Source organism: Cydia pomonella, chromosome 10 (assembly GCF_033807575.1).
Source record: "Cydia pomonella isolate Wapato2018A chromosome 10, ilCydPomo1, whole genome shotgun sequence".
NCBI classification, from domain to species: domain Eukaryota; kingdom Metazoa; phylum Arthropoda; class Insecta; order Lepidoptera; family Tortricidae; genus Cydia; species Cydia pomonella.
In genome coordinates this window covers 5,943,845-5,964,604 of record NC_084712.1, presented here as the reverse complement: position 1 = coordinate 5,964,604, position 20,760 = coordinate 5,943,845, and the positions used below count along the sequence as shown (strand labels likewise).

At 37.0% G+C, this 20,760-nt stretch overlaps 2 protein-coding genes and 1 long non-coding RNA gene across 8 annotated transcripts in view; 2 read left to right on the top strand and 1 right to left on the bottom strand.

The window, feature by feature from the left end:
- The window catches only part of LOC133521915 (caskin-2), a 439,796-nt gene that overhangs the window by 285,091 nt on the left and 133,945 nt on the right, over positions 1-20,760 (top strand). The window lies entirely within an intron of this gene.
- Positions 109-4,725, top strand: LOC133521908 (uncharacterized protein K02A2.6-like). 2 transcript variants are annotated; one of them, XM_061857027.1, is made up of 2 exons: positions 109-1,365; positions 2,054-4,725. In XM_061857027.1, exons 1-2 carry the CDS (start codon positions 523-525, stop codon positions 2,075-2,077), a joined length of 867 nt encoding a protein of 288 aa, XP_061713011.1. In that variant the 5' UTR covers positions 109-522; the 3' UTR covers positions 2,078-4,725. The 2 variants fall into 2 exon arrangements, with proteins under 2 accessions (XP_061713011.1, XP_061713010.1); XM_061857026.1 differs by having other exon boundaries at positions 114-1,365.
- On the bottom strand, positions 13,980-18,568 carry LOC133521907 (uncharacterized). Its single transcript, XR_009799954.1, has 2 exons — positions 18,299-18,568; positions 13,980-14,169 (listed from the first exon to the last, which is right to left on the bottom strand). It is a non-coding gene; the product is annotated as an uncharacterized LOC133521907 (long non-coding RNA).

Sequence of the window (20,760 nt, the reverse complement as noted above, 5' to 3'; positions counted from 1 at the left end):
ATCTAGACTAGAAACGGGTGTAATAGTACTAAATATGTTTTATAACTGCGGAATAAACTGTCATCCAGTGTTAGCCGAACGTTAATTAGAATTGACAGTTAACCATTACAAATTGAACCGTAAACTGTAACGGACAATTACAGTTTACGGTTCAATTTGTAATGGTAATGGTCAATTCTAATTAACGTTCGGCCAACACTACTGTCACCCGTGGTATTTCCGGACCGATACACCTTCAAGTAGTTCAAGTCGCGTTCTCCTTGTGACATATGTGTCATGAATATGATTATCTGTGGCAGGGTCACTCCCAGCAATGGCGTCATACAAAGATAATACAATTGATCATTATCCTAAAAAATCTTTTATTTAATTAGTCCTGATCTTTGTTATTGCATATTACATGCATATAAAACATGGTGTTAGGTGAAAACAGAGAATAACAAGAAGAAAGACAAAATAAAAAACCTAAGTGGTAAATAGACGACTTTGTTAAGAAGATAAAACCTTTGTGGACCAGACAAAATGCCGGATGAAACGCCCGTAATGAACCTGGGGTTGCAGCCTCCTAAAGGATACAAAATTGAAGATGCGGAGGCTTGGAGAAAATACAAGCAGTTGTTCAACTTATATATACAGGCCACGGATTTGGAAAACGGGACAGATGAAAAAAAGGTAGCCATTTTCTTGACCTGTGCGGGAGAAGAGATTTTAGAAGTTTACAATGGTATGGTTGGCACTTCTACATTAAAATGGGTTGAGTTGCTTGGAAAGTTTGATGACCATTTTAACAACAAAACTAACACCGTCGTGAACAGCTACAGATTTTATAATTTACGTCAAGAGCCAGATGAACCGGTGGAACGGTTTGTTTTAAGATTAAAAAACGCTGCCAAAACATGCAACTTCAAAGAGGAAGATAGAATGGTAAGAGACATGCTGGTGATAGGTGTAGAGGAAGCAACAATTAAAGAGAGATTGCTGCGAGAAAAAGAACTCAGTTTAGATACTGCAATAGAATTGTGCAAGGCTGCAGAATACAGCAAGAAAAATGTAAAAGAGCTGGTAGAAAAAGTGCAGTCAGTAAATATGGTAAAAGAAAGTTCTCGTTATAGAAAAGATGTAAAGAAACCGATTCATTACAGTTGCAGTTACTGTGGTAAGAAACATGAGCCAAGAAAATGTCCTGCGTATGGGAGAAGATGTACGGTGTGCAACATTTATAACCATTATGCAGAAATGTGTAGATTTCAAAAGAAGGAAGAGAAACAGCAGCGACAAAAAAGATACACAAAAAACAAAGTTGACGGCATCAGGGAATCTACTAAGGACAGCGACTGCAGTTCGGAAGACTTTGTAGTAGACTCTGTAAGTAGCTCAGATAGGTTACAATGGTATGAAGTAATAAATGTTGAAGGAGTAGATATAAAATTCAAACTGGACTCTGGTGCTGACTGTAGTACTTTACCACTGGAACTGTTTGAAAGCTTAAAATTAGACAAATGTAAACTCGGTGAACCCACAGTGTTAATTGTATATAATGAGGCAAAAATGAAAACTGTAGGATGTGTTAAGTTAACCTGTACTGTTAGGGGAAACAAGGGATGTGTTAGATTCACTATTGTGGATATGCCTGTTAAACCAATCTTAGGCTTACCTGATTGTGTCAATTTCAATTTAATAAAAAGAGTAGATGCTGTAGTCTCAGAAGAAAAGAATAAATTTGTAAAATTATATAATGATGTGTTCACTGGGCTAGGCAATATAGGTACATATTCAATAAAACTGAAAGAGAATTCAGAGCCAGTAGTTAAGCCTATTAGAAGAGTTCCACAGACTATAAAGGAAAGACTTAAAGAGACTTTAAATAATTATGAAAGTAGAGGAATAATTGAAAAAGTAGAAGGACCTACGGCATGGTGTAACAATCTTGTCATTGTAGAAAAACCAGATAAGTCTCTTAGGTTATGCTTAGATCCCAAAGAGTTGAATAAGGCCATTCTTAGAGAAAATTATCAAATACCTTCACCTGAAGAAATATATAATTCACTTGCAGGTAAAAGTGTCTTCACAGTACTAGACATGAAGGATGGATTTTTTCAAGTGAATTTGGAGGATGAACAAAAACTCTGCACTTTCGGTACTCCCTTCGGAAGGTATTTTTTCAAGAGAATGCCATTTGGCATTTCTTCGGCTCCAGAGGTAATGCAAAGAATAAATACAACCATATTTAGTGATATACAAGGGGTAAATGTGTACTATGATGACATAATTGTTGCGGGGGACAGCTTAGCAGACCATGATAAAATTTTAAGTGAAGTGATAGATAGGGCAAGAAAGTTTAATGTAAAATTTAATCCAAACAAAGTACAGTATAGAAGAGATTTTGTTAAATATGTAGGGTTATTAGTGTCAAAATCAGGAATTAAACCTGATCCTGAACATGTAAAGGCTATTGTGGACTTGAATGAACTAAAAAATATTAAAGAACTACAAAAGTTTTTAGGTATGTGCAATTATTTAAGTAAGTTTATACCACAATACTCCAAAACAACTGAAAAACTTAGGGATCTATTAAAAAAAGATGTATTGTGGGATTGGGGTACAGCACAAAGTCAAGCTTTTGAAGAAATAAAAATGAAAATTAGTAAAGCCCCAACCTTGGATATTTTAAATAAAGACGGGTTAGTAACTCTACAAACAGATAGCTCAAAAAGTGGCATGGGAGCTTGTCTACTTCAGAATGGCAAACCAATATCTTTTTATTCTAGGTGCTATACAGATTGTCAACAAAGATGGGCTCCCATTGAAAAAGAACTCTTTGCAGTTTGTCTTGCAATGGAAAAATATCACCAATTTGTCTATGGACGCAAAATAGTTGTTGAAACAGACCATAAGCCTTTAGTGGCGATAATGAATAAAGACATCAATAAAATTTCAGCCAGACTGCAAAGAATGGTTCTTAAACTTTTAAAATATGAATTTGACATTAAGTACATACCAGGTCCTCAAATGTATGTGGCTGACTATTTGTCTAGGCATTATAATTCAACAAATGGGCAAGTAGAGCCAACACTTAAAGAGTTAGTGCATAGTGTGGAAACAGAAAAAGTGTATGGACTAGACAAAGACTTACAAATATCAGAAAGTAAATTAAAAGAATTGCAAAATGAAACAAATAAAGATGGAAATTTGCAACAAATAAAGATGTGGTATAGTTCAGAATGGCCAAAAAATGATAGAAGTATTTATGGTGTGGAATTAAAAAAGTTGTACAAATTAAGACATGAGTTGATAGTTACAGATAATATTGTTTACTTTGGAAATATGGTTCTTGTTCCTAAAGCATTAAGAAAAGAAATGTTGGATATAATACACTCAGGGCATGCAGGTGTAGTAAAGTGTAAAAAGAGAGCTAGGAAAGTACTGTACTGGCCAGGAATGTCAAGAGATATAGAGGATTATGTGTTAGCATGTAGAGTATGTGAAAAGTACAGGATGTCAAACTGCAAACAGCCAATTATATCACATGAGGTGCCCGATCTTCCTTTTAGTAAAGTAGGTATGGACATTGGTCACTATGCGGGGGAAGATTTTCTAGTGGTTGTAGATTACTTTTCAAAATGGATTGAGGTTGCAAAATTGAAAAACAAATCTACCACTAATATTATTGTTGAGTTAATAAAGATATTTAGTACTCTAGGAATCCCTAGGCAAATAGTCAGTGACAATATGCCATTTGGTAGTTTTGAATTCATACAATTTGCAAAGCAACATGGCATAGAATTAATCACGTCCAGTCCACATTATGCGCAATCAAATGGGCTAGCGGAGAAAGCTGTAGGGATTGTTAAAAGTTTAATGAAAAAGTGTAAAGAAAGTGGTGCTAATTTTGATTTAGCGATGTTACATTATAGAACAACTCCAGTAGCAAAGTTGGATTACAGCCCTTCAGAGTTGTTAATGAGCAGATTACTAAGAACCAATTTACCCTGTTCAAAAGAAGTGTTAAAACCTAAGTTATGTGTAAATGTCAAAGAACAAATGTTAATTAATAATGAAAAATCTAGGGCCAGTTATAATAAAACTTCAAAAGCTAAAAAATCATTTCAAAAAGGGGAAGATGTTATTGTTCAAGATGTAAATAGAAGTAGGTATTGGTATTCTGGTAAAATAGTGGAAAAAGCCAGTGGACCTAGATCATTCATTGTTAAAAATGACAAGGGTAATTTAGTTAGGCGAAATGAAAAACATATTAGACATAGTAGAAATAAGTTTATTGTTAGAAATCAGAATATGCTGGACTCATCAGATGTGAGCCAGGCAGTGCATGAGGGGAGTAGTCAGGAAAAACAGGATGCAACGGAGCCGCCTGCACTGGTGCTTCGTGACAATGAGTCTCTTCCACTGGTGCCAAATGTACCTGCACCTAACCCAGAGCCATTAGATCTGCCAGTAGTTACAAGGACGGGAAGGTTGATAAGAAAACCTGCCTACCTGGGTGAATTTGATTTAAGTTAGCTTCCAGTGTATCCAGAGCTTTTGTAATTAGTATAAGCAGTCATTTAGCATAAGGGGGGGATGTGACATATGTGTCATGAATATGATTATCTGTGGCAGGGTCACTCCCAGCAATGGCGTCATACAAAGATAATACAATTGATCATTATCCTAAAAAATCTTTTATTTAATTAGTCCTGATCTTTGTTATTGCATATTACATGCATATAAAACACTCCTTCTTATCTTGCAAACCGGCAATCAACTTGCAATTCTGTTGTTGCAGATGTCCATGGGCATCGGTAATTGCTTACCATCAGGCGATCCATCTGCTCGTTTGCCTCCTATATCATAAATTATAAAAGAAATAACAGGCACATAAACGATAAATTTAGGCATTTTTTTATTTACTGAAACTTACATTAGGTCTATGATAAATTTTGCTATCGCTCATATTTGGTACAAATCTGCAGGTCAAATTATAATAGTTTAAGCTCTCATTGGTACAGCTTGTTTGGTGAATACATGACCAGACAAGCTGGAGATGCGTTTGATAAATCCGTCATTCCCATATTAGAATGTTAGCCTGACGTTCACTAAGCATTATCTTGAAGATGCTATCCATAAAGGTACGAGTATATAAACTAGTAATGTTGTGAGATCGACGGATATGTAAACATGTACCGTGAGATTGTGATAATATGTGTCAAAGTGTAGTAAAAGGTCTCACTTTGTCGCTTATCATAAGTAGTACTGTTCAGTTATAAGTAGTGCAAAAGTTTCCAACTATGGTTCAATCTTATCTCTAATCATATAACTCTTATAACTCGTCCAAGTGTCTCGAATTTTGTAGTTCTAAGGCAAAATATGTCTATAAATGGAAGAAAAAACTGAGACAAAACCATAAGATTAGTGTTTTTATAAGCTTTTATTTGTGTATGTATGTTTGTACGGGTCAAATCTTGCAAGTTAAATTTAACCCACTTTCCGACTTCCAATGAAAATGAAAATTTGCAGACATGTGATACCATTGAGCTGATCTGATGATGGAGACGGGAGGTGGCCATAGGAACTCTGCGATAAAACAACGCAACCTAATTGCGTTTGGGGTTTTTAGAATTGTCTCCTGTCAGTTGCAGTCAGCGATTGTAGCAAAAATGAAATGTTTGCCAAAAACTTATTTATTAAGTACTTAATTAACTCTTGCACCAAAGTTTCAGTATTGGACTTGAGAGGTTTTATGCTATGTTCGTAGACACAGAGCGCAGCATAACTTTAATACAAATATAACCATATCGCTTTTAGAACTCCGGCAAGATTCTATCGGCCGGATTCGAAGAATGATTAAGACACGTTTCAGATCTTTAAAAGATCGATAGCTAAACGACATGTCAAAATTGACGCTTATTTCGATTCCACTGTGATTCCAATAAAATCTATCTACGATATTTCTAACGTCAAAGTGACATTGGTTGCCCGAATCGAACTGCTCCTGTCAATTTTTTTTTTATACTACGTCGGTGGCAAACTAGCATACGGCCTGCCTGTAAGCAGTCTCCGTAGCATATGTACGTCTGCAACTCCAGAGGAAACATGCCCGTTGCCGACCCGAACCCCCTCCCCCCTCATTGTACTCTGGCAACCTTACTCACCGACAGTAACCTCCTCAATTATATACCTACAATAACTTCCTGTCAATTATACGACATACAAACGATATCTAAATGAGAACTTATCTAAACCAGAACTTATCGTTATCATATCTCATTCTGCGAATCGGGCCGTTAGACCAAAATACTAAATATAGTATGTAGTATTTATTCTTTAAACCAAGAATATCACTGCACAAGCAACAATAACCGCCTATTAGTACCTTTTGTTCGCGAGTAATCCCGGGCAAGCTCACAAAAGAAGCGATCCAACGTAATCTACTCGTAATGTATGGAGCCCGGGCGAGGAATTGCGAGAAAAATAGCTTCTCGGCAGCATGATTAACGTGGAGAATGTTTGTTTATTGCTTTCAGTATTTTTTCTCGTGTTTAGTTTGGAAGAGTTTTCTTGGGGTTTCTATTGATGGCAAATGTAGCGTAGTTTGCGCAGATTATATAAGGTGAAAGTATATTTTCCTATCCATCCATATGTAACCGACTTTAATTATTTTTCTCGCAAATCCCTGGTATACTTCTTAGCACATACATAATTTGTGATCATGTTCACGTTTGCTAGATTTACAGAGATTATACATCGACTGTTAAATAAATGTCTCTTTCTATTATGAATGAGCAACACTTAAGGTCTCTAACCAACTTTAAGAAAACGTACCTATAATCTATTTCTTAATTACATCGTTTCATACAATAGTTAAGGTAAATACAGCCCATTAAATAACGTCGGTTACCGTTACCGTGAAAGTTGTTCCATTACGTCACAGTTTACGCAGGGTCCTTGATGACGTCATTGGCCGCCCATTGTCAAGGAGATTAATGCCGTGTCCAGAGTGACGTCAGCAGTGTCGAGAAATAAATAATTCGCGGGAGATTTGTGGTGGGTTGGCAGTAGTGGTACATAAGGGATAAAATGTGACGTTCCATGGGAAAAGGTACCTTGTGGCGGTTGGCGCTTACGTTCGTCGCGTCGTTAATAACAGCGTAAGCGCCGACCGCCATAAGGTCCCTTTACCCGTGGGACGTCACAAATAACCAAGGTTCTGTCAGCTTCTGACAATGAAACTGTTACCTGCGGTATTTCTGGACTGATAAACCGACCTTCAAACCTTCAAGAAAAGAGCGTCCTCTCATCTTAAAGGCAACGCACTTAAGGGCAGCGGTTTTTGCTTACCTTCAGGCGATTCGTTTCCTCGTTTTTCACCGATATCATTTTTTTAAATTTATTTAGAAAACAAACAGCCTTTTACAAATATATCTAAAGTAAATGAACTAAAAATAGGCCTAAAGTTTCCTACGTTACTAAGAAAATTATTACATAGAAATGTAAATTACGAAATTATAAATTACCGGGTTAGTTGTGTACAACAGTACTACATCATTAAAAAGATTTAAGACACTTGCCTTTTTCGCAAATGCTTTTATATATTGCTCTTGTCTTCCTATTCGTACGTAAATAGTGTATGTAAAGCTTCATTATAATCATTTTAGCCACTAAAAGTTGTAAAACTAAGTAATATACTCTACAAAAATGAATTATATTGTTGTCTCGTTATTAAATTGATCAAGAGCCAATCAATCAATATTTTATTTGTCATAGTACTGTTAACATGGCCTGCATGCAGGGCGTGAATGGCATGGTTGGCAAGGGGCTGAATTAAATAAAAATATGTTCAAAACGGAAAATAAAAAAAGAATTAAGCAAATACTGTAAATCTGGCACGAATAACAGTCCCAAGTCCATTAACGGGTTGTAATACGTCATATCTTAATACTGCACTCGATTATGCTAATATAATCTTCAAGAAGTAAAAACCGCCACGCCTCCTGACCAAAATTAATTGGCCAAACTTATGTTTTTAAGTTCTTAACTTAATTAAATTTCTTATCTCATAAACGAATATGTAAAGTTTTGCGAAAAACGTGCGGTTGAGTCAATAATCTTGTGTAAATTATAAGCTGTCAAAACATCTGTCGACTGGGTTATATGAGTGTTATGAGCATTCGCCAAATCAATTTGTTTGATCGGTTTTATTTGCTGATTGACGTATGGAGTGATCTGCGAGCGAATGGCTGTGTGCATGAAGTGTTGTCATTTATGTCGCTATTGTGATGAAGGACGTCCATTTTGTAAATATGTAGGTACAAACGTACACTCGGAAAATGTGTTCCGTATTCGGTTCTGTATAGTTGAGCAGTTTTACTAGCGGAGCTAAGCTACTCGTTTATCTACAAGTCACACATAGTTTCGTTGCTTAATGTGGACGTTTTGTACATATCAAACGTAGGCCATAATTACCGAGACATCTGCAATAAAAAAAACACGTAAAGAATTTTTCCAGGTCACTTGTAATGAAGCTTCTGTAATGAAGACATCAGAAATTACTCAATCAAGGTTTTTTCGGTAAATAAGTGATTTTAAAATGTTTAATTTTCTTTACCACGCTGTACCTTACCTACCTCACAAGATTGCTTGACATTTCATGATTTGGTAGCTCACTGTATTGAGATATTACAAAACTTCACATTAAATTACCCCAAGTTCTTGCTTCGATATCGATTTTAATGTAAATTACATAAAGCTTCATGTTGTTCGAGTTAAGAAATATGAGACATAATTGCATTTTTATCGGCGGCGATTTTACGTCGCTTCTTTTATAGCAATTATCGTATGGAAATATGTGATCGATTTAAAGTTGATATTATAGAGGCTAACTACTCTCACTGAGATTTGCATGCTATTCTTAACGTTGTACAGTTTTACAAAGTAATATTTTGGGTTCCGTACCTCAAAATGAAAAAAACGGAACCCTTATAGGATCACTTTGTTGTCCGTCCGTCCGTCCCTGCGTCCGCCAGCCTGTCTGTCTATCAAGCCCCTCTATCTCGGGAACGCGTGGAGGTATGGAGTTAAAGAACAAAAATGGAAACAAATCAGGAAAAATAACAGTCATTATTAGTATTATACTGCATATGTAACATTTACAATTAAACGTGAATACCTACAGAAATGTAATTGATCGTTTGCAATAGCTATGTAGCTTGTAGTTCCCAAATGGAACACGACACGAAATGAATAAGCTCTCATCGCGGTAGCATTGAATAGCATTCGAGTGAACAATCAGTTAGCGTTTCTTCCCTAAACACATTAATTATTCAACATCAATTCCTTGAGACTCGTTATAGAGAGACAGGAATACAGCAGGCTATCAGAAACATAGCAAGGAAGCATAAAATACAAACAAAAAAAAAAGCATAAAGTACGATTAATACCTAATGTACCTAGATATTATTTAAATTCTCGCCAGTTCTCTTTGACGGGCCGGATTGTATGGGAACTGGATTTTTTTGGCAGTAACTAGTTTTGATATTACTGGACCAATAATAATTTCTGTATGGAACGTAAGCCAGTAGCATTTTTTTTATAACCAAGTTCCTCTTAGGATAAGGATAAGATAAGATATCATCGTCCTTAAGGCAAGCGACGAAGTGGGACTTTTTGCCAGCCGCGGTCACAAATACAATGAGCTGGCCATTGTAACGAAAGGGTAGTGGTTTACCCGAAAAAATAGCTTACTTCGTCCTAGGCCACGCCCTAAGCTTTGCAGCTAAATCGTGACGTGGGTGTACTGGAATTGCTCAACTGTGAGTCGGTACAGTTTCGTTCTGAAATTAGAGTTATGATGGGGTCGGCACAATGAGGTTGCGTGCGCCGTGATGACGGCAAGCGGCCGAATTCATTAACAGAGCTCTCATACATTTACATCGTGTATAATGCGATATTGTGCTTTTGAAGATGATTGCGGTCTTTTGGAAATTAATGTAAATTTAAGATAATAGACTATTTATGCGTATTGCGAATTGAGATGTTTCTAAGACAACTGCACTTAAAAGTTAGAGAATTATTATTTAAAATTTAATTCAGGCAACAACGCCCATATTACATATACCTTATAGACTAACATACTTATAAACATAATTACTTGAATCGTTTGCTCGATTCTGCAGTTTACTCCGGAACCTCCGAAACACGACACCCTTCTGAAGCTGAAGCTGGAACACCCTCAGCGTGTAATCGGTCTTCTGGTGTAGATACTCCACCACTTGAGCAGCAATTGAATTGAAAGCCTTCTTGGAATACCCTACTTGGTTCTCTGTGCATGTAAGAAGACAAATTACTGTATCATCAATTTAACGAAAGATAAACTATTGCTAAAATAGCCAATAACTATAAAACGGACGGAAAAGCTTTTCAAACATCATCCACTGCCCAGTTTCTCATTTTAATTGTCATAAATCAATCATGAAATCTGTGATCTTTTGTTCAGCTTCACAAGTACTACTATTATTAATACTACTTTATTTAACTCCTCAGTTATTTAAGTAACAAATATGTGAAGATTATGGAAATTCTTCGTTCCTGGATGTTTCATAATGTAGAATCACGGACTTAAATTGTTGAGCCATTTAGGGCTTACTTTGCGTTGGACATTTCATACCGTTAGTATTGAAGACCAAATTGGCTTGAACTGACCGTCCGTAATACGTATCATTTTATTCGCTTGCAAGTATATGCAGAACTAGAAAGTAGTAATTATACATCGCGTATCTATGGTTACTAGTTGTTATTGTTATTACCTGGCCTTACAGTATCTTCAATATACATATTCATCGTTGAATAGTATCATCTGCTTGGGAGCTATAATTATTACTATGATATTAAAAGATGCGGTAAAATATACAGTTTACGACTCAGCCATTTGAAAAGTAAAACATCTGAGTAGATGCTAATGTTTACAAGACTATATGAATTGTACACTTTTGTTGCCCAACATTTCCTTAAACAACGACGTCAACTCTTATACTTATAACTGTACTGTACCATTCCACCATATTATCATTACTTAAAATAATACCTAAATCCTGTAAGATAACTCAACTTCCCCCATTTATTTCTCTCCTTTTTTATAAGAGTTATGCTTTTGACGTCCCATTGATTAATCTATTCATAAATCTGCTTCCGGAATAAAAGCAAACATTTCACCATTTAACGTTCTTTAGACACAAATCAGTTTAGTATAATTAGTCATCCCTTGTATTGGCGTCGTACGAAGCAATCGATAGGTATTGTGTGCACCCCTCAGTGAATTATGCTCAGGGGGCGCCATCTGCGAGCATATCGCCTTTTATCAATATTTGCTTCGACTTTTGATTATACTTGGACTTTATAACTCCTTTGAAAGCGTTTTTGAGTTGAGTTAGATTTCAAGTAGATAATTCCTCGTGACTCCGACATATTTATAATATTTATAAATAAACGGGTTAGCAAAACTCACGCATTCAATAACGTAAGTATTTATAGCTAGCTCACACGTTCGATGCTTTCTAGAGACAAACCAAGATAAGTTAACAGGTAGTTTGATAGCCCAGACAGTGCAAGGGTTATTTTAAACGCCAAATTTCTATGAAATTATGACGCTTACTTGACACTTGTCTGGGCTATCAAAATTAGCTGCCAACTTAACTTGGTCTGACTCTATCTGTTCTGAGGAAATTGGGATGGTACGGTGGCGGCTGTAGGTAAGATTCACATAATTATCCGTCAATACATCATGTTACCATAAGAGAGAGAACGTCATTGTTTTTCATAAAACCAGACACACACATATCTTCTATATATCAAGTTGTTGTGTGAGGTATCTTTTATATGAACAATGACAGTTTTATGATGTATTTTTGCACCCTTTTTGTAATCGATAGACCTACCGTTCCGTGTCCCTCAAATTCTGTCCAAAAGATCAAATTTTGATAAAGTAAACAGGATAACATAAAAGATGGCGCTAAAATATGCAGATAAGAACCGGATGGTAATACGATACGATATTTCGGAAGGAAGGTCATAGTTTTTATAGACTCTGATCGAGGTTAATGATCGCCTTAACGTTGTCGGCTTGATTATAGTAAAGTTATATCATTTTATTATCATGCAAAAACTATGATCGTGTTTTGTAACTATAAAATTATAGATAAAATTCACATTCTAGCTAAACCATGACCTACTATCTACAATTTATTGACTAACCAGCCTAATTACATACTTGAAATATAAATAAAATACGTCTAGAAATATGTTATTTTACTCTTTGTTAGTAGTAACGTTTATATTATTTAAGAATGATTCTTATCGTAGTATGGGTATGTAATTTTTGTATTCAACAAAACCACTTTAATACGAGTAAAAACCCAATTCCCAAAATCATAACACCGGCCCCAAAAGGCAACCGTGAAAAATTATCGGGTATTCCGGACAACGGAATAATCGGAATATTTTTCCTTAATTTTTCATTCAGCCTGGTACCCTCGGGTTTACTTTTACTTAGCGAAAACCTTATTTAAAATAAACAGGGTGGTGTAAACGGGGGACGTGCCTCAAATGCCGAGCGTTCGATCGCGGTATTATTTTCGGCTGGCAATAAATGAATTGCGTCTGAGTGTTGCCAGCTTTGTATTCGAGTCGGTGTTGCAGGTTTATATTAAATGAGGGTTGGGATTAGATTCTCGTTTTTGTGTAAATATAGTGAAGTAAGTTGTCAAGCTCTGCCGCAGTGTATGCATTGTTTTCAGATTGTCATTCAGAAGTTTTAATGAAAATTGTAAAAACAACTAAACCAAACAAATATCATTTTTATATTTGTATTCTGTTACCTTGTAAAGCGAACATTATGCAAATTGCATATGTAAGCATTTCGTACAAGAAGGAAGCATAAAATAATTACAGAGGCGTATTCGGAGGTCACATTCTCATAACAATCGAATGTTTTAACGCGCAGCTTCAATAAATGACGCCTACTGTAGCCAAATGTGTCGTATACGCCGATTTTATGGACAAAATCTTTAATTTTACGAGTCGCCGCTCCGCGTGCACGATACAGACGTTTCGCAAGAAATGACCCCCTGTCGGAAACATACACGAATTACTTAACGAATATGTCATACAGTATCTCAACTATTTTGGACGACCCTTTTGGTGGAATCTTAAGTTAATTGAATTATGTAGTTTATTTTAGTATATAAAGGCTTGTGATTTGATTACGTTGCGTTTGGTACGTGATGAACACGATAAGAATTATCTCATAAAACGGTTTAAATAAAAGCTTTACTTTTAGGATTCAGACAGGAATACCACGCTAAGTTTTCATACCAAGTGTTATGTCAACAGCTCTCTTATGGGATATTTTTGCTATCATTATCACTACCAAGCAAACATATCGTATTTGAACAATAGCCTTCGCCTCTGCAATAATAGTCCGGCGCCTGGTTTGCTTTGGACGGCGACGTTTTGAGGATATTTTTTATATAGGTAAAGCAATTTCTATATTTTATGGTTTAAGAACACTCGTTCCAATTTCGAAGTTCTATTCAAATGCATTTTTCATTCCGAGTTCGACCAAGATTTATTCAAATTTAAAATATCAAAATATGTCAATTTTGATGCATTGACAACTGTAACAGATTGTTTGTGTTGACAGTTGTATAATGGTATAAGGCAGTTGTTGATTAATGATTCTGCGTTTAAAATATCGTTGACAAATGACAATGTGTTTGAATGGCCGTGTTTTGGGCCATGTGTGAAGTAACCCAGATAATTGCTGTTGAGCAAATTGCTCCTTTAATGGTAACACTTGTGTCAGAAGTGGTCGGTTACTTAGGACTTGCACTTGTTAATAAAGAAACTTCATAAACGGTAAACGCGTGTGCTGTATGGACGTGATGGTTGTATTGCCATTGTCTATTGTGTCAGCGATTGAAAATACGACAAAAGGGTCATGGAAACTTAAGAAGTACTTTTATTCGAATGGACATCTGTAACACCAGAGGGGTTGCATTGCAAAAGCGTTGCCGGCCTTTAAGGTGCTCTCATTTCTTGAAGGTTTGAAGTTCGTATCATTCCGGAAATACCGCGGGGGACAGTTCATTCCACAGTGTAACTGTGCGAGGCAGGAAGATCCTGGAAAAATATGAAAATGGACTAAAGGGGTATTTCAAACATATTTTAATAAATACAAAGTCAACAATGTAACGGGACAACCGGCTCCAAAACTTCTAAATTCATATCGATCCGAATCTGGCGCCGAAGACAAATGGCCTGCCAATAGATCAAGCTATGCCAAGTTAAATTACTTTCAGGTTTACTCGTTAAATATGCAACTCCGGCGCAGGTAGCCATCCCACTCACGCGGCGGACCGGCGCCATGATCGTGACGACGTTTTTTATATAAAAGGGCTTATCTTGATGGGGTTTTATTTGGGTTTATGCCCTTTTTAAGAGGAGAGTTGGTGACCAAAAAACTGATATTGCGCTACTGGATACTTGCAAAAAGTGGTGGTTTTTACTAGGGCTTTTTAAACATAATGAAGATTTGAATACTGATTGCATTTTACCCTGATTTTTATGAAGTGCACTGATCTATTTATTTAAAAATCACATATATTAGTCAATCTGTATAGGGATTCAATCGAGTGTCAATGTGCAAAACCTTTACACGCATGCGTCGCATGACCTAATTTATTTAAAATTTACACGAATAGTGAATTGTAGGTCGTTCGAATTCTAATTTAACCCGTCTCGTAACGTACTAGTAGCAATAAATAACGTGCAAGTAATGTTGGGGCTTAATAGGTTTACGGCTAGTTAGTACGTCGCAGTGCGCGGGCGCCGCCTGTCAATCAGGTGAGCGCATGTTCGGCGCCCGAGTACTCGATCATCAAAGGTCGTAAGAGACACAAGACACTTAATAAGTCTGTTCAGTGTGTGTCCTACTGCTGAGTACTAAGCTAAGATATAATACCAAATATTGTAGTACTCAGACGCCGAACATGAGTTCACATTTATTTACCTGCATGCTGAGCCGTGCCAATCGTTAACGCTCCGTAGCGCACGAAACGCAACTGTCACTGTCGCACTAATAATAGAGAGAGATGACTACGCTACGCTACGGAGCCTCAACGATTGGCACGGTGGCTCAGTATGCAGGTAAATAAATGTGAATTCATCCTTGGCGTCTGAGTACGCGGAGAATAAGGACGTAAACGAAACCTACGACTACGATTTTTTTAGTCTGTATTAAAACAAAGACGTCCTCATCTTTTCTTTTCCATTACTCCTTCCCTGTAAAGAGGAAAATGCAGCTGTTCCCTCTGAAACGCATGGGGCATCCCATTATATCCTTTCGGTTATGCCCTGGATCTTTTCAGGTTACTTGGGCACAGAAACGTATGAATTGTAAGTATTCACGATGGAAACAAAAAAGGATGAACATCCGCAATCAGAATGCTTCCTCTTGTTGTTAACGTAACTTGCAGTGGCAGAAGGTAATCCTGTCTTTCCAGCAAGGTCGTTATTCGAAACTGAAGATCTAAAAATGTGAAGCCATATTTGACTAATTACATTTTTGACATATGTCGCATAAGCCACTCCGCATATGCGCAAACGCACAGCCTCAATAACCCGCCAGTGGCGCCACAATGTGCCGGAGCCTTTTAATTGGTGCCTTTTTCATAATAACTGCTCTTGATCGCGTCTAGGCGTGTAAACACAATCATTTCACATGCCAGATACATAGCCAGCTTCATTTGAATAATAGTTATGTATTTTACAAAATGCCTTGTTGGACACGGATAGGCTGATTATAATTTGAGTGATCTTTATCTTAACTGTTCTAGTTATATAAATAAAACAACGTTGTTTATCTGGTCTATGCTATGTTATTACATTTAAAACGCTATTTCACACTATAATGTTGCTTGAAGGTTATAACCTTTAAGCAATGTCAAGTAATTCTACAAAGGATTTTGAGATCTTATTTTAGCCAATTTCCACGAGTAAATTACAAAAGTAACGAAGCTTCCAGCGATATACAGAGTATTTTTTAACGGACTGCTTTTTCCAAACCTACCAATTTAAACGTCGCTTCATCTCGTGAAATGTAGGGAGACAGATCACTCGCAATAAATTACCATAAACGGATCGAAAACATGCTGACATTATCCCTCAAGGCGGGCCCTCGACGTAAAAAATCGACTTTAACGGCCCTTTTATTCTTTTGTTAGTAACCGAATCATTTCCATGCGATAAAGCTTGGTTAGTTGGGCCTAGTTCTGCCGACGATATCACTTCTAAGAGGTTCTGTTTTTGTTGTTTAGTTTTGTACTCGTACGTGTACGATAAAGTCGGGTTACATATGCCCTGGACGGTAACTTTGGCCATTGGGTTTAATTCGGCACTGGTTTTATTATTGCACTGAAATTATGGCACATGTCATCTGGTTAGTTTTGGCTATCTATTCACGTATTTACATATTTTATTAGGCGTTTCTATAATGTAAAGTTTTCATGTGGACCAAAGTTACCTGTTGGGTTGACTTTATGTAATTACTATTACATACATGTATGTAATTGATTTATTAAAAAAAAAAAACAAATGAGTAGAAGTTTGAAGATTATTTAATGTTTTTCGTCCAAATATGAATAAAAATTCATTGAATAAAGTTCTGTTATTTTTTTCCCAAAGACATCAGTGTATCAATGATACCTATATTAAAATAGTACACTAAATATAATGTTCTGTTTTGTAGATAGGCATCTTTTAGGTAAACATGTTCCATCCTAGACTGCATCGGCACTTTCCATCAGGTGAGATTGTGGTCAAATGCATACCTTTTCGTAATATAAAAAAAAAGATATAGACAGTTTATTAAGAAGTTGGGGGCATATTTTATGGGCAGACATTAAAAGTACTCGTATTAAGATATTAAATATCATTAAGTTCGCCATTTGTACTTTATTTGTTATATTGTGCAATAAAGTTTAAATAAATAAATAAAGTGTCGGTTTTAACACTTTTAACTGATGACAAAAACAGTATAGTAGCCGATCGTTAGACGCCTTTTATTGTCTAAAAAAAGCGTAGCGTGCAACATATCTTCAACAGGATATCACTGATATTTTAAACTAGAAAGTTTCACGCAAACTCGTAAACTGACAGACAAAGCCCTGTATTTTACACCGTTCTTATTTTACTGTCTTACTAAAACATTTCGGTACTCGTAAAACAGTTTTTACGATACCTGGGATGCTATTAACATCGAGTCTTGACTTCTTGAGTCGAACGCACCAGTATTAAGTACGGTCTCCGATTACGCATGGTGGAATCCTCCCTCTAGATCGCAATTGCCCTGGTTATACAGTTTTTTCGACTCAGTAATGGGGATAGTTGTCCCGGACTGGAATCCTGTAAGTGATTTTCCTCCAATAAGGCTCGTGTGGGACGATAGTTCGCATTTATATTGCTTTCCAATCGCCTCACGTAACGAACGGTGCTCTATTACAGCAACGCACTGTATTAAGGGCTACCATCAGCCTAGTTAAAAACAGATTAAAACTATTATTGTTTCAAGCGAGCTATAAAACGAGCCCAGAATGGACAGTTTCGAGTCAGATGGCAATCTTCAAGTAATGTTTAAGGATATGGCTTTACTTTCAGAAATAAAACTTGTTTTTGTGTCAGCCCTATATGTGGATGGACTGCAGCCATCAAATCGGAGCACCTGGAACGTTACGTGACTTCAAGGCATTTTATGAAGCTTCGTCGAAAAACGCGTAACGCGCGCATTAAGTTCACGTTTGACTGTCATTTACGAGCTTACAAGCTTGATCGACTTCTAACTAACCAGTGTAAAGTCTGGTCTCCATTTACTAGTGGTTTCTTTTGAATCTATGGGTCAAATTTTACCAGAAAGAACTCATAGATAAGTGAATATTTTGGGAACATACTAGTACCTGTAGGCAGTAATCGTGCCGTAACGCGGTGGACTTGGACAGTTTCGTCATTTTACAAAAAACCTATGGCGGTTAACCATTTGTATGGGCTCATAAAATTTTGCATTGTGAATGGGCATTTCAATTATGTTTTTTTCGTCGGGCCTATTTGTAGATGCGTCGTTGAAGCTTTACGAGTGTTGTAAAATAAATGTTCCTATTGTTTTGTATTTAGAAAAATGTTGACCAAATGTGTAGAATGTACCTATGTGACGACGACGACATACATAAGTGACATTGTAAACTCTTTTTGACGCAACCTTTCTTTTTTTTATGTCCACTTCTCCCATTCAAATTGCCGAAATAAAGATGCTGAGGTGGATATGTGGTGTTACCAGGCTCGAGAAAATCCGCAACGAGTACGTACGAGGCAGCCTGGGCGTGCGTGACATCGCTGAAAAAATGCAGAAGAGTAGGCTGAGATGGTATGGTCACGTAAGGAGGAGACTACGTTGGAAATTTAGCACTACGACTTTCCATCCCCGGAAAAAGAGGCAGAGGTATACCTAAAACAAGATGGAAGGACGTAGTGCAAAGTATCCGAAAACGACGTCAAGGATAGGGCGAAGTGGAAGCGAAAGACACGGAAAGCTGACCCCATCACCACGTAGGATATATATAGCTTGGCAGAGAGAGACTTCCTTGTGCGTATATCCGGTTGTGGTGAAATATATTATAGTTACTCAATATCACCTATAATGCATTTTTTGTACTATGTAGCTGGACTGATTAGGAGACGGAAAAAACTCTTCGATTCGTCTAGTCGTTACTCTTAAGAGTCTCGATGAGTAAGTGGTTGACTGACCTCTAATCTTGTTAGCCAAGTTAGCATCATCGTACGGAGGAAGTGGGATTCCCCACACTCATCGATCGGCCGGTGAATGCTATGCCGTCAATATTAGAGCGTTTTTGTCGACATTCGTTTTTGGGGGCCTGATAGAATTCTTATTAATACCAAACAACCAGAATTATTATCAAAATGTAAACACACTTCGTCAAAAATGTGTCTAAAGAAAGTCGCCGTTAGAAACGCCCGTGATATTGACTCTCTGTGACTTAAAGTAACATAACCTCTAACACAAGGTTTTTGACAACATTCAGTTTATCAACATCACCTCGCACCAATTCTAATGACGTCGTCGCCCTTATAACGCGTAGGCCGCGCATTCCGTTCTCCGTGGGTTTGACATCTGTGAAGTAATTGCAATCGTACCGAGAGCTAGCGAGGCGATCGCTCAGATGAACGAGCTATAATTGCGATTGTCGATAATTGAGATTGGGCTATCATCGTCGTCAAAAGCAATTAGACGAAGTTAATCTTTAAATGTAGGGTTCTCTAAGGTCCCCAGTATATTGTAGATGTTGGATAACTCATAAACATTTTACTATTAGGATTACTATCGTCTATTTATCCTGACATCTTTTCAGCCTTTCATTGCCCACTGCTATATAGAAAACATCTACGAGTCAGAAACAAACATTTCTGCTACCGGAAAAGCTAAAAATACCGGATCAACATTGAAAATTGATCAGCTTCGCAGTTGGTATAATAATTTCTAAAATCAACAGGTTGTTAAGTTGCTACGAATCTACAGAGATTAGGGGGCCTAGCCAACGAGCCAATCGTTAACGCTCGTAGCGTAGCGTAGTCATCTCTCTCTATCACTCTTCCATGTTAGTGCGGCAGTGACAGTTGCATTTCGTTCGCTACGGAGCGTAAATGATTGACATGTTGGATACGCACCCAGGGGGCCTACAGGCCTAGCCAAGATGACAGTCGTTAATAGAAAACGCCAATCAAAGACTTAAATCAAGCATGGAAACAGTAGTCACCTGACTTTTCGTAGCATCTGTCATCTCGATACATTTTTACTTTTCGTTTGGCGATGTCGATGTACAGTGAGCTGCGAAATTGCATGGAGAAATTATGAATGAATTCATTGATAAAGTCGTCATGCACTTTTCCGGCTGATTGTACAATTGTCAACTTGGCCTACGCCCCCAATATAGATCACTACACAGATATTCGTAAACTGGTCCGCTGGAATCTTCAACACGGTAAGTAATGGCAATCTGTACGGAGGTTGTCGAAACTTATTTATGCGCCACTTCCCTGTGGAGAAAGCGTGCTTTACTGTCCGGACAATTGGACCATTATATATGTCACAGTGATAGCTATATCTGTCACTTTTGTGATAGTGATCACCTTGGTAGGATGGTTGACGATGATTGTTTTGACGAGTTTTGTGACGTGCTGAACGTTTCAATGCATGTCATAAAACATTTCGTAAGCTAACACAAACAAAACACAACAACATACAAAAAATCAACAAAAACAACAACAATTAATTGTAAGTACGTTTTTGGCAAGAAAAAACGATGTACTTACTAAGATAGCGGTAGGATTCAATAGCCAAAGTATGCAATCTGACTTCTTGCGCTATACACTAAACTTTCGTCCCACACCAAACAGAATACACATGTTTGTAACCTTTACTTTTAGGTACTTACCGTACACTAAATTTAAATTAGTTATGTTCAAAAAATGTATTATGATTAACTATGAACCTTGTCGTAAGTTCAATTGGGTAGGTAGGTATGAAAGTCATGACTTTTTTTATGCCACTTAAACGTGAAAAGGGTCAAAGCAAAGTGTCTCGTTACTTACTCAATTTATCTAATTGCAATGTACAATCAGCATCAAAAGTAGCGGATGAAACAA

Excerpts from the sequence above, each read along its gene's own strand:
- LOC133521908 (XM_061857026.1), top strand. The coding sequence starts at position 2,080 with ATGAAGGATGGATTTTTTCAAGTGAATTTGGAGGATGAACAAAAACTC.